Source organism: Corylus avellana, chromosome ca6, assembly GCF_901000735.1.
Source record: "Corylus avellana chromosome ca6, CavTom2PMs-1.0".
Lineage (NCBI taxonomy): Eukaryota > Viridiplantae > Streptophyta > Magnoliopsida > Fagales > Betulaceae > Corylus > Corylus avellana.
Genome location: NC_081546.1, coordinates 15,816,305 through 15,832,201, shown reverse-complemented (window position 1 = coordinate 15,832,201; position 15,897 = coordinate 15,816,305). Strand labels below are relative to the sequence as shown.

Sequence of the window (15,897 nt, the reverse complement as noted above, 5' to 3'; positions counted from 1 at the left end):
ATCCCTATTTTGGTTAGGCTTTTCACAGCAATGGCATTTCCTTCTTGATCCCTCGATATAGCTCCCATGCCCATCCATCCATCCATTTATCTTATCAACAATATTCATTTATGTACTGCTTTTTATTCGCCTTCTTAAATTAATTCGAAGACACCAATAGATTAGGGCCTGAACCATATTTTTCTTCTTTATTATTATATAATTGTTGGCCTGCCCTTCCACGATTTAGGAAGAATTCTCCAAATCATCAATGCAGGAAATGGGGTGTTTGTAATTGTAGGTAGTTTGCTTACTATCATTGGGCCTTTAATTAAATCATGGGGTAATTATATTTTCATTCATCAACTATAACGCATTATCACTTTACCACCAAGAACCCTACTGCCCAACCCCATCAAACTACCATTTTGTATCAAAAAACCCTACTATCAGTTAAATGCTTTAACTCAGACGATCAATCCGTCATTTTAGCCCCATGAACTATAACACATTGTCACTTTACCCCCTTAAATTACAACGCATTGTCATTTTGCCCCATGAACTACAACACATTGTCACTTTGACCGTCTAAGTTAACATTTGTGACTCATGGAATAAGGGTTTTGCCCCATTAAATCTTTTTGACCATCATCTCCATCTGTCGTAAATTACCCAACTTTTATTAAATCATTTTGAGCAAATCAGATTTGAAGGGAGGTTGTAAGTGATCAAATTCCCTTCCCTGGATGTACTCATAAAATCCTCAATATACAGAGTGGTTATCATCAGCATTAAAAATTGGCCATGTGGGATGGATGGGTCAGAGCATGTTTCACTCCCCCCTCCTTTTCCATAATGCTGTACATGTACATACAAAAGCATATAGAAGAGAAGAAAGGAAAAAATTTACACCTCTTACCTTTGGTTTTTGCTTATATATATTCATTATCAAAGCAACTGCTCCTCTCTGTAACGCCTAAATTTAAGAAACTAAAAAATAGATTTCGGCAATAGAGGCTAGAGGGAACTGAGGTAATCTTTTATCAAAGCGAAGATGGGATTGGCATAAGAATATCCCTCCAGTCTTTGAAACATAATTCCATCCATCCGGGCTTGAACTCCGTCGGATATGCTCAACTCTCGCAGCACTTCTTTCAGTGTTATGTCAACTCCAACTAGAGTATTCCCTACGCCACTTAAGATCTCGGGAAGTGACGGGGAAGATCTTGAAAGTTCCACTAGACTAACCTGGCCCCATCCAACCAAATGCATTATTAGCCTTGTAATTTGTTTACACAAGTACTAATCAGTACTAGTATTCATCCTAACCAAATTCATTACCAAAGGAAAAAAAAACAAAAACATAGAAGAAAAAGGTAAACAACAAACCTGTCTGTCTTGAGGTATATTAGCTTTAAGTTTTGCAATTGCAATTGCCCGAGAAATCCCACCGATAGCATCAACCAAACCTCTTGAAGCTGCATCTTTACCAGTCCAAACTCTCCCTTGTGCGACCTCCTCCATCTTATCTACCTAGCAACAGAATGATAGGAACATTAGAAAGATTTCAGATTTTATACAGGATATTAAAAGTTAAGAATAAAGAGATGAAATGAAGCGACTGAAATTGTTAGTGAAACATCAAAATGACCAACATACAGTCATTGATCTGGAAAAAGCTGCCTTGTCACGAAATTGCTTATATGCATTCTGTGCAGACTTGGCAAAAAGTTCTGCTTCGTCTGGTCTGTATAAGAGAATGGGAACTAGTCAAGTTTATAAGCATAGAGTGGTAACTCAACTGCAACACACTAAACTGGAGCAACGTCCACCAAAAGGTAAAATTAGGACTGCCATCAAAGACGCATCGAGGTTCAGGCAGGTCAATTGGATACAGTAGTCCAAATCAGTGCAATGTGGAGCCAGGATTATGCTTTTCTTTTTAAAATGAACTGATTTTTGGTAATAAATTTTTATGTAATTCAAACATGAACTTTAGCCTTATTTGTTATCATTAACTGGAAAAGTGAAAGAAAACAAAAGACTAAAGGCATTATGAATAAGAAAATTACAGTTCTCTTATATTTGGAAACAATACAGAAAGCTTCATTTCTATTATTTCATTGGTAATTTTGAAACTCTAAAATGAAAAAATAATAGACTCAATTTCTTATTGAAAAGCATTCTGCATCTACAAAACAAATAAAATTCCTCTCTCAATCTAGAAAACAGATCAACAAAATTTGGGTCCTTGCCTTTAACTTTGTTACTATTGATTTAGCAACCTGCTACTTACCAAAAAACTAAAGTTAGCAACACATTTAGTGAAAATTAACACTCCATTTGTTTCGATGTAAAATGTTTTTTGTTGGAAAATGTTACATTTTTCAATGTTTGGCACGTATGGAAAATCACAAATATATATATATATATTTTCATTCAATCATATTAAATTTTAAATTATGAAAATGCCCCAACTAAGTCATATAGTGACCTGGAGAGGTCCCGACCAAGTCTTGGCGGTGTCCTAACCAGATCCCGACGATGTCCTGGAGGGGCCCCAGTTGAGTCTCGCACAGGTTCTGGCGAGGTCCTAGTCAGGTCCCGATTGGGTCGCAACGGTGTCTCAGTCAAGCCCCTGCGGTGTCCTAACTAGGTCCTGACAGTCTCCCTCGGGTCCCAGCGGGGTCTTAGCAAAATCCCGACAGGGTCCTAGTGGGGTCTCAGCAGGATCCTGATGAGGTCTCGGCGATGTTCCGATTAGGTTCAAGCGGGGTCCCTACGATGGTCTGGTAAAGTCCTAGCGGAGTCCCAGCGATGTCTTGGTTGGGTGTGTCGACTTCAGAATGAGATTCTCAAATTTGAAAATGGTTTACGGTTTCCAAAAATGGAAACAATTTCTAGAAATTAAAGTCTTTTTTCGGTCAAATTGAAAATACTTTTTGTTAACTATTATTTTTCGTCACACCAAACATCAGAAATTATGAAAAACATTTTAAGAAATCATTTTACGCCGAAACAAACAAAGCCTAAAAAACCAAATTATTGAAATGGATTATCGTAGCTATTAAAAATATGACTTTTAAATATGGTGGATATTTGAAGGATCATGTGTTTGTTTGGTCAATACTTATGTCCATTTCATCCACAACTTCCCAAGTTCAAACCAATACATTATCTAATGTATTTTTCAAAGGTTAATGTGAGGGCATAACTGCATAATCAATGAAACAAAGTCATCTACACACTATCCGCTTACATAGCTAGTGAAAGATGTATTCTGGTTTCACTTTGACTATGAAATTATATGTATAGCAGAATATTATCTTGTCCAGTTCCACAAAGATATGTAAAGCTAGCAAAAAAAAAAAGGTGTCTTTACCTGAAAGGTCTTTGTTCAGCTGCAAGGAGCTCAGCATATCTTCCCCTCGATATAATTTCCTTGTTGAAGCCAATCTTTTCATACAGTTGACCCAAATTAAACTTACCTACAATCAAAGTTAATGATGCAGCACCAACTTCTTACACATTCCATATACTTTTAACAATCAAGGGAAGGTTTAGAAGATTCCCCTTTTTCTACTTTGTTTTTTTATTGTGAATTAATTCGTTCAATTTTAGCAACCATAAGCACAAGTGCAACATATAAGCAACTTCCAAATGAAAAGCACTTTGACCCAAAGATTTTTTTTGATTAAGTAATTGCAAAGCTCAACAGCAGAGGCCAAGTAGACACAAATTATACAAGAGATAAACCCGACAATAAGCAGAGAAAAGATCAAGAAAAACCTGACCCAAAGAAATTATGGTGCATTTATGAAAACTTGCCTATTCAGTTATCAAAAAAAGAAAACCCTATTTAGTTGAAAATTTGCAAGGCGACATTGATATGTTTCTCTTCTTTGGAAACAGAAACTTCCACTTTCCCATGGAGTAGTATATGAAAAGTCAAAGTTCCATTGCGAGTCAGTTTCTTTGTGTGGACGGCGACTCTAGGAAAGATTCTGACTTTGGACAACTTGCGTAAAAGAGGTATCATTGTGGTAGGATGGTGTTGCATGTGCAAGCAAAATGGTGAGTCTATCATCCATCTTCTCCTTCATTGTGAAGTGGCATGAGCGTTATGGAGTTTAGTACTCACTCTTTTTGATGTCACATGGGTTATGCCTGGAGGGGTGGCAGATTTGTTAGTGTGTTGGCGTGGTCAACGTGGTAATATTTCAGCTAAGGATGTGTGGCGAATAGCACCATTGTGTCTTATATGGATCATTTGGCGAGAGCGGAATGCAAAATGCTTTGAAGATCAAGAAAGGTTAATGGAAGAGCTCAAAAAGTTGCTTATTCAAACATTGTTCCATTGGACCGAAGCTTGTAGTGTGCCTAAAATTTCCACCATGTCTCAATTTTTATCTTTATGTTCCTCTTTTTGTCTATAGTGGGGCTTTTTTTTGTATACTTCTTGTGTACTAGGGTTACGCCCCTCTGCGCTTTCAATAAATCACTTATTTATATAAAAAAAAAGATATGAATCAAAAAGTTCTAGCTTGATTACCACAATTTCAATCATGATTCATATACGATTGGAGAAACCATTCTGTGTAATCTTACAACTTTAATAGCACAAGGAGACACTATTTGAGATCCATACAGGTAACAATCTTTCATGAACTATGATACCCCAAATTTTAAACATGTTGAGTTAAATCCCACATCATGCGGGTAGATTGTGAAGATGTTGCACGGCCATGTGCTAAGTCCTCCTAGATTGATTGTATACTAGGTGGCATTGGACCATATAAGTGATTCTAAAGAGCTATAATAATAACAAGCCCTTTATAACGCAAATTTAGTTTAGTGCTTTCTTGGATCTTGACAAATTATGACACCTTATATTGGATTAAATTGTAGAGGTGATAAATGGGTATGTGGTAAGTCCCACATTGGCAATAATTTTAAGGAGCTCCTCATTATGAATAGTCCTTTGGAGTACCACACAGATTGTGTTACCGTGTCCCCATGTCATGGAAAGTGGTATCAGACCAAATTAATAATGCCATATGGCATTGGACACTACAATGCTACGTGGACCTTGATGAGGATAAGAGTTTGAATGGAGAAGATTGTGATATCTTGAATTATGAAGATGTTGTGTTATGTCCTACATTAGGTGGATGGATTGTGAGCATGTTGCATGAGGAAGTACTAAATTTCACTTTATTTGTGTAATATGTGGAACTAGGCTATATACATGACTGTTGGGAACTCCAATAATAACTAGTCCTTTGGGATAATAAGGCACATGTAATTAGCATTTCCTTGGAATATGGAAATTTTTCTTTAACTAGAAAAATTAATTAGAATACTCATTATTAGAAAAGGTACACATAAATGTACACTTAGCAGGGAAATCTTTTCCACATATGCAGTATGCCAAGTGTTGTGCCTGTAGGATAAGCTGCAGGCATGTAGATATGTCAATTTATTTATTTAAAAAAAGCACATATACTAAGACTCTTTCCTTCTGTAATTTATCTAGCTCTACATGAAGAAAGTAAACAGAAAGTGTTTATGGTAAGGAGAGTTCAATATAGAAGTTAACATGAAGTAATCAGGTGTTTTATGGTAAGGAGTGCACAATACAGAAGTTAACACCCATATATTTGGCTTAACAAACTAAAGCTTCTTGCATCTCCTCAGTTATACTTCAACATTGGAGATCCCAAAATAGGAAAAAGAGAACACGTGATTGAAAATAATCCTTATTCTTCACCAATACCTTTTGCACATGCGCATCTGCAGACATATTTTGTTTTCTCACTGCCGCAGCCAACTTAAATTTATTCTATTTAACAGTCCTACCAGCTTATGTCTCTGATGTTCAGTTACTTTATTTTTTATTTTTGGGTTGAAGCATTCTTAGGTTCACCTGTGACAACTCCAATAGAACCAGTCAATGTTAGATTTTCTGCAACAAGTGTCCCTGCTGCCATTGCCATATAGTATCCACCGCTTGCGGCCACATCAGACATTGATGCAATGACAGGTTTCGATTCTGCCAAAAGTCTGATTTCCCTCCACATTCTGTACACCATAAATACCAGATCTTAGTAGGTTAACCATATAATAATTTCTTTAAATAATTCAATACAAGCAACCAAAGCACTTTCTTTGTCAATCTTCACATCTTATTCCCCAACTTTTCTTTTGTCTTCTGAGTTTTTATCAGATGACTGCTCAGGGAAGGAGAGGAAAGGGTTATGTTTAAACCAAGGCAGAAGTTAGATGGATTTCTTGACTGAAAATCAATTGCAGATCTACTATGTTTGAAACTTTTGATCAACTCAAGAACAGTATTAACTGGAGGAAGTTTGCATTTCAAAGATGCTTAAATGCAGCTACCAGAAGCAGGAAAGACACTAATTTTGAAGAGCAGGAAGGCATATTCCCACAGAAAGGCAGGAAAGGCCTCTTGACTGTAGCACAAGGCCAGTATCGCAGCTCACATATAAGGTTTTAAAATATAATTGCTCTAGTTTTTAGTCAATGAACTTCATCTGAATCACTAATGGTTACCTCGACATTACCTCATTAGAATCAATTGGTAGGTCCAGTTCATACATTTTATCGACATCAACTAAGTAGACACAAAATGCTTGCCTCCACTGTGCCATATTAGCCACACTTTACAGATGCTTCAGAGTCACATAATGCTTATACAGGAGGAAGATAAATTCCAGACTCTGTTTTGTTCGTTTGTGTGTGACTAGATGAGAGTTCTGAGAGCAGGAGTCTTGGGCTGAGTTTGCTTGCTAGATGCAGAAAGGTAATCGTGTTTTTTTGGGACACTAATCATGCTAATTGGGGCATATTAGATTTCAGGGAGAAACAGCAAAGATGGAAACATTTGCAAGGTGATCCACGTTCACATCTTCTCCCTATAATTGTTAGGGGAGTTTTCAGCAGATGTTGGCTGCAGCAGACGAGTGGGGCTGATACAAAACAGGGTGGGTTCTCTAAGGTCTGTCCTCTTATGCTTTGAAGTAGTTACAAGTTTGAGAATTAATTTCGATGAAAGCAAACTAATAACAGTGGGTGCTGCAGAGGAGGAAGGTCTTGCTTCTGATGTATTATCTCCCCATTGGAAGCGGTATGGGACTCTATTATTACCCAGTATGAGGTTGCTTCAAGTATGAGAAACTTGACAGAGGGAATTCTGAATCAATGATTATAGTTTAAAGAAAACAAAAATATAACTACCTGGTCTACAAAAATGTCTACTTCCTTTATTCACGTATCAATGGATTCAATCTTACATATATAGGTAAAATGTACCAGCACTTACAAATCAGAAGCAAGAGCATCACCTCCAGGGCTGTCAATTCGGATGATTGCTGCCTTATATCTTTTTGACTCTGAGGGTGAGAAAGGGGAAAAAAAAAAACCAACATGACTGGAAAAATCATTTAACTAAAAAGGGAAAGCAGCAAGAATACAGAGTTGATTTCAACAAAAAGTCTCCCAAGCCGATAAAGACATGATGACCCTGGTAGACTATGCTTTTTGTTCTTATACTTCTAATGACAGATGGAGGTTGAAGAAACGGCATGTACGGTGCCTGGGCCCAAGTAGAAATCAAAGCTACATGTCGTAAATGCATACAGATGTTACTATTTCTCCAAGTGAACCGAACTAATTCCCCTCTGTTCTTTTGAATTCCTCTACATTAGAAGTCTTCTTAATATAACTAGCCAGAAGACTTCTCAAGAGTCAAGTCAGACATCTATATGTATTTTTTCATAGCATCTTCAAATGGGTCCCCACCCCATGTCTACACAATATACAGCATGCCATAACTGCAAAGCATCGCATGGTGTTAACATTCACGTAATTCATCATCTCGTAAGGCAATGACACATTACTCAAATCTTAAGAGAAAACTGTCATGCCTCTGCAGAGAAGAAAAAAAAAAAGCATTATATCAAGTAAATTGTAATTGTAAGGTCATGTATACCTCTCACATTACGAATCTTCTCAATGAACTGCTCTGCAATAATGCCCGAACCTGGAACACTTAATGGACTCCGTACACGACTAATGCTCCCTGAAGCTCTGATCACAGCTATTTGATCCTTACCGCCTGATAAACCAAGAGTCCATTTTCTAACTCCAGAGTATTTTCTACATTTACCATGAACAAAGAAGAAGGAAAGAAATCATTAAATAATGGATACATATCATAGAAAAAAAGAAGTCACATGGTATATATGGAGACCACAGTATGAGACAGTAATTCCTCAGAAAAATTGTTGGGAAATTTAAATCACAAAATTGTTCACATTGTTTTCTAATAAAGTAATTCAATCTCGTAAAAAGCGCAGAATTGCACAACCCATGTACACATAAAGTATATAAGAGAATGAGAATAACTTCAGTAAAGACCTAACACAAACCAACTCCTTTGTGCCCTCCACTCACAGATAGACACATAAGCGTAGAGCACCAAAAGAGCTTAAGATGAAAACACGGGAACTCACCCTATTGAAAAAATTTCTATCCAACTGCTCCACTGATTTGACTCTTATTCGGCGGCGGCTCCTCCATCCGCTACTTTTCTGGCGGCTCCTCCTCTGGCATCTACCTTTTTTTTTTGATAAGTTCCTTCGGCATCTACCTTTCCAACCACACCTCCATCAATGGTGAGAAACCTTGGCAAGACACCTCACTCCATGCTAGACACCAACGAGTTCTACAGTTAAGGAGAAGGCGGAATGTGCACCAGCTGAATTTGACAACAAGATTTGTTGCCGTCTTCTCTTCCAACAGCATAAAGGTATTGAGATGGACCCTATGAGCACTATAGGCCTCTTTCATCAAGTTGTAAGGATTATCGGTGGCATTAGCATATAAGCAATTCCATCAAATTTTGATGCTTTCGCTTTTGTAGAACCATCTCTAAAGAAAATAATGGCATGCATATCACATCCAAACCGAAAGGAATGGCACCTGACTGCATGAAAGCAGATGCGTGCACAGAAGAGGGTAGAGGAGCCATAGAAGAGCAACCCACATCTTCCAGCGATGTAGAAGCCACCATTGGGTTCGTCAGAGTCACCAGCGTGTCAGAGACAGACATCACGCACCTGAGAAGACCACCCTGGACCAACGCCAACGCCATCTCCGGAGAGGCAAACCCAAAATCCACTTTAGAACCTGAAACCAACCTAGCGCCCGAGACTTCAGCAAGAACCTGGGGAGAAACTGCTGATGGGAAATCCAACCCCATCTTTTGAGCAGCCTTCGACGACGTGTCGGAGCAAAACTGAGAAGCTTGAGCCGAACCCATACTTGAACCCGGATCAGAAAAAGATCCAAATGCAAAAAGGACCCAGAGATGGGCTCCGGATCAGAATCCATGATTAGAGGCCTAAGCCTCGAACATGGTCCAACAGACGAAGCCTTGAGCCCAGCCTTCAACCTAAAACCAGGAAAGTGTTTGGACCTGATCCACATCAGACCTAAACTTCTGGAGTGAATTCTTCCATGAACGAAAGAACCTCATCGTCTTCTTCCTTGGAGCACCACCGCCATGAGTATGCCTACTACCCAGCAAAGAGCCAACCTTTATCTTTTTGGTCGGCGCAGCAAACGGCTACTCCTCCAAGTCGAAACAGTTCACCGCCATCCTCAGATCCTCGGCATCTCTAACCAACCCCACTTAGCACAGATCCAAGCTGCGTAGATCCATCTTTGGCGCTAGCAACAAAGAGGACTTAACACAAGACACCACCTCCACGAAGGATCTAGCCCCAAAGTAGCGCCCTAATGAGCAGTCCTTTACTACCTTACCCTTATTCCTCTCCACCATAAAACCCTCCTCGGAGGCCGGTAACCCAAACGTTGCTTCTAGAGAGTGCAGAAACATAGCCACTTCCAAAAAATGGCCAGCCCTATTACCACCCCTACGAACCATCAAAACCTCCACATTCTCATGGAAAGATTTGACAAAGTCCTTCCCCGGAGACAACAATGCCACCTCCACCATGGCTGCCAACCAAACAGAACATTGATGACCCAAAACAATAAACCCAACGAACCCCTTCCTCCTTTCCTCCAAGCGAAGCTTTGACTTTCCTGCCATCGCCAAAAAGGAAAAGGCTTTAGCTTCCACAGAGAAATGACGCTCCATCTCAATCTTGCCAGGCCATACCAGCAGCAAAAGCTCGGAAGAGACCAGCAAAGACAGAAGCAGAACCGAAGAATTGGAGCCGACGAACCAGAACTGAGCTCTAGCGGGACGCGCCTCCGCTAGAGGAGAGAGGAAGAGAAGAGCGGGAGACAAAGGAGAGAGAACGGACAGAATATTGACACTAAGATATCTTGCCAACTATGTATTCCACATCACAAAAAGATCCTTATAAAAGTTATTCTCTAAAAGAAATCCCTAATTAGGGAGAAAAGGAAGAAACCAATTGAAAAGAATCCGAAAAAGTAGAAAAGCTACACCACCAACCAAGCAGAAAGAGATTTAAACATTATGGCTTTTAACTCTATCACTGTTCTCTCTCAGTTTTCGAAGCTCCTCGCATTCTACTCTATCAAACTGCACCACATTAAACACAAATGAGCCACCCTCCAAGCCTCTAAAATGCATCGGCTTCCCAATTGGCCTCTCCAACTAGCCAGCAATTCAACCACCCTTCTAGGCATGACCCACTCTATGCTAAATAGATGGAAGATCAAAACCCACAGTTCTCTAGCTACCTCACAATGAAAAAGAATGTGATCAATAGTCTCCCCTGATGGGGACATCAGACACGGGCCACTGATCACACGCACATATGGACGTTGACAAGGGCCACCTATAGTATCGTGGGCGTATTATTATTTTTTTAGTATTAATTTTCATTTTAATTTCATTCGAACTTTATTTATTTACATTTGGGCTTTATGTTATTTTAGCGGGCCGTTAACCCAATTATCACTAGGGTTAGGGTTAGGGTTAGGGTTTAGCCTTTACCCTATTTAAGCTTAAGTTTCTATTGTACAAAACAATTTTTGATGAATAATATGATTGACGAGGTTTTGTCGTTTTCTTCCCCCAAACTTTCTCTCTCTCCAAGCTACTTTCTCTTTCTCTGGCTTTTCTGCTTCAAGCTTTCTTCTCAATGCTTATTGTCCCACATGATCCCCATTCCTCTTACACAAACAGCACCAGTACGCCACAATGTCGTGTCTAGAAACACACCCCCAACGGTCCTAATGTTTTTCTGTGAAACAGTAATCTTCCCCCAAACTATCAGATTTGGTTTCCACCAATCACCACAACGCCTCTCTTTCCCTAGCATACCTTCATAATCACTTCCCAAGGAAAGCTCAATTAAACCAAATCAGATTTCTTAACCCTAAAAGACCCGAGCGAACTGGAGAACAAATTTTAGACCAACTTACTAGATGGAATTTGAACTCGTCATCGACTCTACTCAATAGAAAATTTGAGCGCACGAGATGGATCATTATTGAGCCTTATTGGACTTTATTGGACTTTTTATTAGTTGCATTTTGGTTTTATTTATTTATTTTTCAGATGGGTTATACTATTTTATTTTGGACTTTATTTTTTTTTTTCCGCGCCTTTAGCCCAAGTAATGCTAGGGTTAGGGTTTAACCTATATTCTATTAGGCATAAGTTTTTATTGTATTAGCAGTTTTGATGAATAATATTTTGAGACATGGGTTTGTCTTCTTCTCCCCCCCTAACTTTCTCTCTCTCCCCTCTCCCGATCTTTCTTCTTCCTCTCTCTTTGGCTCCTTTTCTTCTTTCTCTCGGCTTCTCCCTCTCTCCTTAATCTCTTCCTCTAAGCTTTATCCTCAAGTGTATTTGTCCTGCATCAAAATTCCTCTAAAGTTTTTTCAATCCAGTTGGCTACTCCTGCAAGAATTAGAAAAAGGAATAGATAATAAGTGGGCAAATTAAAGAGAGTGCTTTTAATCATCCAACCACCCACTCTTCAATTAGAGCCTCTTCCAACTTGCCAAACGACATTCCAATTTTTGAAGAATGATGACATCATTATTGACTTAGCCTTATATGAAGCTTCTAGAGGAAAACCCAGATACTTCAGAGGCAAAGAGGAAACCCTAGAGCCAAGGATAGGTGCCAAACCTACCTCCAATATAATCCACCACGCTAGTAGTTTTCGAAGGGTGGTAAGTTGGCTCTAATTTAAAGCGGTCTCACTAATTTGCCTACTTATTATCAACCCTTTTTCCTATTCCTATAGGAGTAGCCAACCAAATTGAGAAACTTCGAAGGGATTTTCTGTGGGGTGGAGTTGGTGACAAGATCAAATTCCATCTAGTAAGGTGCTTTAAAATTTGTTCTCCAATTTGCTCGGGTGTTTGAGGGTTAGAAATCTGATATTGAGCTCCCTTAGGGAAGTGGTTATGGAGGTATGCCATAGGCATCGTAGAGATCAGTAGTGGAAACCAAATTTGATAGTTAAGTATAACTCCATGGCAAGTATTCACTCAAAATATTTAACTCAAAATATTTATACCTAAAACAGCAGGGTGTTGATATATATATATATATATATATATATATATATATAATGTTGGATTATGATACAGCAATAAAAAACAATTGGGAAAACTCTATAAAGATTAGATGTCTAATCAATAGAAAGTAACAGGAATAATTCTTTACTTAAACAACAGAAAAGGACAGCTCCAATTGGGACGTCTAGTTGTCAACAACTCCAGGAAAACAAAATACTCCACGAGACACTAAACTATACGTAGTTGATGGCCTTAATTAAGAATTTGACTACCTGTAATCAATCATAGGAAGTTTTTTATCCCTCTGCACGCCAAGTCTCTTCTTTAACATTGAAATAACCTGCAAGGACTAGATGTTACTAAAAACCACCCGAAAATCATCATATAAATCAAGGAAAAAAGCCTTACAGTTTCAAAGACAGAAACCACTCCCACTACAGATGGCTGTCAAACACAGTCCTCAACAGAAACTATTGAACAGGTATGGATGGCCAACAATCAACTGTAACAACAATATGGTATGTATCTCTGAAAACTAGTGGATATATTTAGACTAGAGAATTACTATGCGATAGAAGCTCTACCTATAACTTAACTGGAGGAGCAAGGAGGGGCGATGACTGAGTTTTAGAAAACCCTCTCAACTGGCTGTAAGTATAATACTATACTGAAGACTAAACAAAAATGCCATCTCACTCTCAAAATATCTCTTGAAATTCTTATAAGTTAAGTGCAGTAGCAAATATTGATTCTTCCTCATAATACCTCAAGCCCTAACTTCTAAGCAAACAGGAACAGAACTATGTACCTCATCATCATAGCTTATGTTTGTAATCCAGCCTTCTTCTTTTAGCCTTTCAACTTGGTAAACTCCTTCATTGATGAAGTTCTCAAGATCCTCCCTTGACTTTCCTACAAAAAATTTGCAGAAGCCTGTAAGTTTATTCAATACTTGAAGATTCAGAAAAGCATCAGATGCCAAGCCACCTTGTGCAGAAGAAACTTTATCCAGCCAATTTCCATAGATGTTATCAAGCAATGCAGTCAGCATCTCACAATTTTCTTCAGACATTGTTTTGCGTATCAGTTGATCCCCAGCACTTTTGTATTTGCCAATCCTTTCCACTTGTGGCTCAATTCCTACTTTGTCAAGGACACCTGCAAAACAAAATTTTCTGAACCTCTATCACATAATACACTTGGAACTATAAGGTAGCACAGAGTACCATTTTTAAAAGTGAAAAATTAGGAAAGGACTTTTGTGTCTTCAAAAAACTAAATGTAAGCAAAAATAGGCTATAAGTTTTTACCTTACAAGCATCTATAAGACGCACATGTGAGCAAGTTAAACATTATGGATTAAGCACAGCTACTATAAAATGCAGTCCCCTCTCAATTTAAAGTTGCATGATAATAAAAGAGCCAAGGCCATGATAATCATATTTGGAGGATCAATTTATGTGACCAACCAAACTTTTAATTACTGGATATGATTACCAATGCCTTCCACACTTAGCAAGGTTGGATTCCAAAATCTCTTTTTAAAACTTTTCTGATGCTATACAACAATTGAACAACATCTTGTTCGTATCTCCAGATTACTCTAACCATTTCAAAAAACTAGAAAAGTTTTGCTACATCAAAATTCTGGGACAGAGATTAATAACATAATCCAGTCAATGACTCAGGTGACAAGCATCCTTGTGCTAAGTATTTTCTCTTTGTATTTTAATATATTCAGGTGAAAATACAAAAAAGCAGTAATTACTCACTTAAGATAGCCCAAAAGATGTGACGGTAAAATGTAGATAAAATTAGTACGATGAACAGAGTCCAAGAATTCAGATGATGGTAAGTTCCATGACACCTGAGCCCACTAAAAAAAGGGCAACATAGCTAATAAGGTAAATTGAGTTGTAATAGTAGCAAGAATCAGCAGTAACTCCATTTCAGAAATCAGCTGCAAGTTCATGCAAGCTAAGAGTCATAAAATATCTGCAAGGTTACATACTTATACATATAAACTGCACTCAATTAACAAGAAAAAATATTTTAAACTGCAGCAGATTACTAAAGTCTGAAAATCATGTAATACAGAAGGAGAAAGAGGAAAACATTCATTTGCTCCCATAAGACACATGAAACAAACTTGTTTTCTAATGGGAAGAAATATCTTTTAGTTGAGACAGAAATTGTCTCAGGCTCGACATACATTATCAAACAAGTTACCTCACCTGAAAGGAATGATGCTTGAACAGTCAAACCGAACAAAGAAAAATAAGCACTTGGAGGGGCATAGATCTCATCACACGCACAGGCAACGTAATATTCTTTCTCGCGACATGTAGGGACATATGCCACAATGAATTTACCTACAAGTAGAAACAAAAAAAAAAAAAATCCAAGTTAGACAATTCGCTATAGAAACCTACCTCGAAATAAGAGAATCACCTACCTGATTTCTTGAAATCCAACACATGCCTTCGGATTTCTTCAACTTTACCCCACCCACAATTCAGAGTTTCAATATGGAGATAGATGCCAGAAATACGAGGGTCATACGCTGCTTTTATAATGTTCTCACAAATCTGAGGTAGAGACAGTCCGGAAGAGAAACGGCTCTTTAGCTGATCAGATATCTGAGCACAGCAATTTGAACTTGTCGAATTTCAAACGTAAACAAAAAACTAAAAACTTGTAGAAAATGAAGGAGAAAATAAAGCTCCGGTTACCTGGCCACGCAGCTTCATGTTCAAGACGGCGCCCTTGCGAACGCGCTCCCAAGGGAAGGCAACCAGCATCTTAATCTTCACAGAGAAGTTCCTCCACCAGCTAAACTCCTCAAACTGAAATTCACCGCTCGGATAGTCCTCATCGCGACCTCCACCACTACTCTTGTTACTGTTAACCTTCTTTCCATCCTTGCCTACTACTACTTCCTCTTCCTCTTTGCTTTTGACGGAGAAGGATAAGGCTCGGAGGGGAACGGATGAGGGGCCATGGAAATGGAGAGGAGAGAGAGGGGTGGGGGCGATGAGGGCTCGCCGGTGGACGGAGGCGAAATGCGGGGTGTGGAGGAGAAGAAGAAGCTTCGACATTTTTGGTTATGTAATGTTTCGTCCCCTAACTGAAAACCAAACTCAAAAGAAAAAGAAAAAGGTTATGCTTCATCCACGTCATCAGGTTATGGACTGTCACCATGTCATATCCATGAAAATTCTCCAAACGGTGGATTTATTATCTTTATCAAATAAATAGATAATTTAATGTGTAAAAATTCAGTGAATTTCAAGATTTTGCATGTATCATCGTCTTATAATTTAATTTTTTTAAAATCACGATGTAACTTTGGTAGAAATC

At 38.5% G+C, this 15,897-nt stretch overlaps 1 protein-coding gene across 1 annotated transcript; it reads right to left on the bottom strand.

Annotated features, from left to right (window-relative positions):
* Nucleotides 1–704: 704 nt before the first annotated feature.
* Nucleotides 705–15,644, bottom strand: LOC132183731 (serine protease SPPA, chloroplastic). The gene is made up of 13 exons (XM_059597129.1): nucleotides 15,270–15,644; nucleotides 14,993–15,176; nucleotides 14,772–14,909; nucleotides 13,525–13,695; nucleotides 13,346–13,449; nucleotides 12,810–12,877; nucleotides 7,991–8,157; nucleotides 7,322–7,391; nucleotides 5,906–6,060; nucleotides 3,362–3,467; nucleotides 1,639–1,726; nucleotides 1,369–1,512; nucleotides 705–1,227 (listed from the first exon to the last, which is right to left on the bottom strand). Exons 1-13 carry the CDS (start codon nucleotides 15,633–15,635, stop codon nucleotides 997–999), a joined length of 1,992 nt encoding a protein of 663 aa, XP_059453112.1. The 5' UTR covers nucleotides 15,636–15,644; the 3' UTR covers nucleotides 705–996.
* Nucleotides 15,645–15,897: the final 253 nt, after the last annotated feature.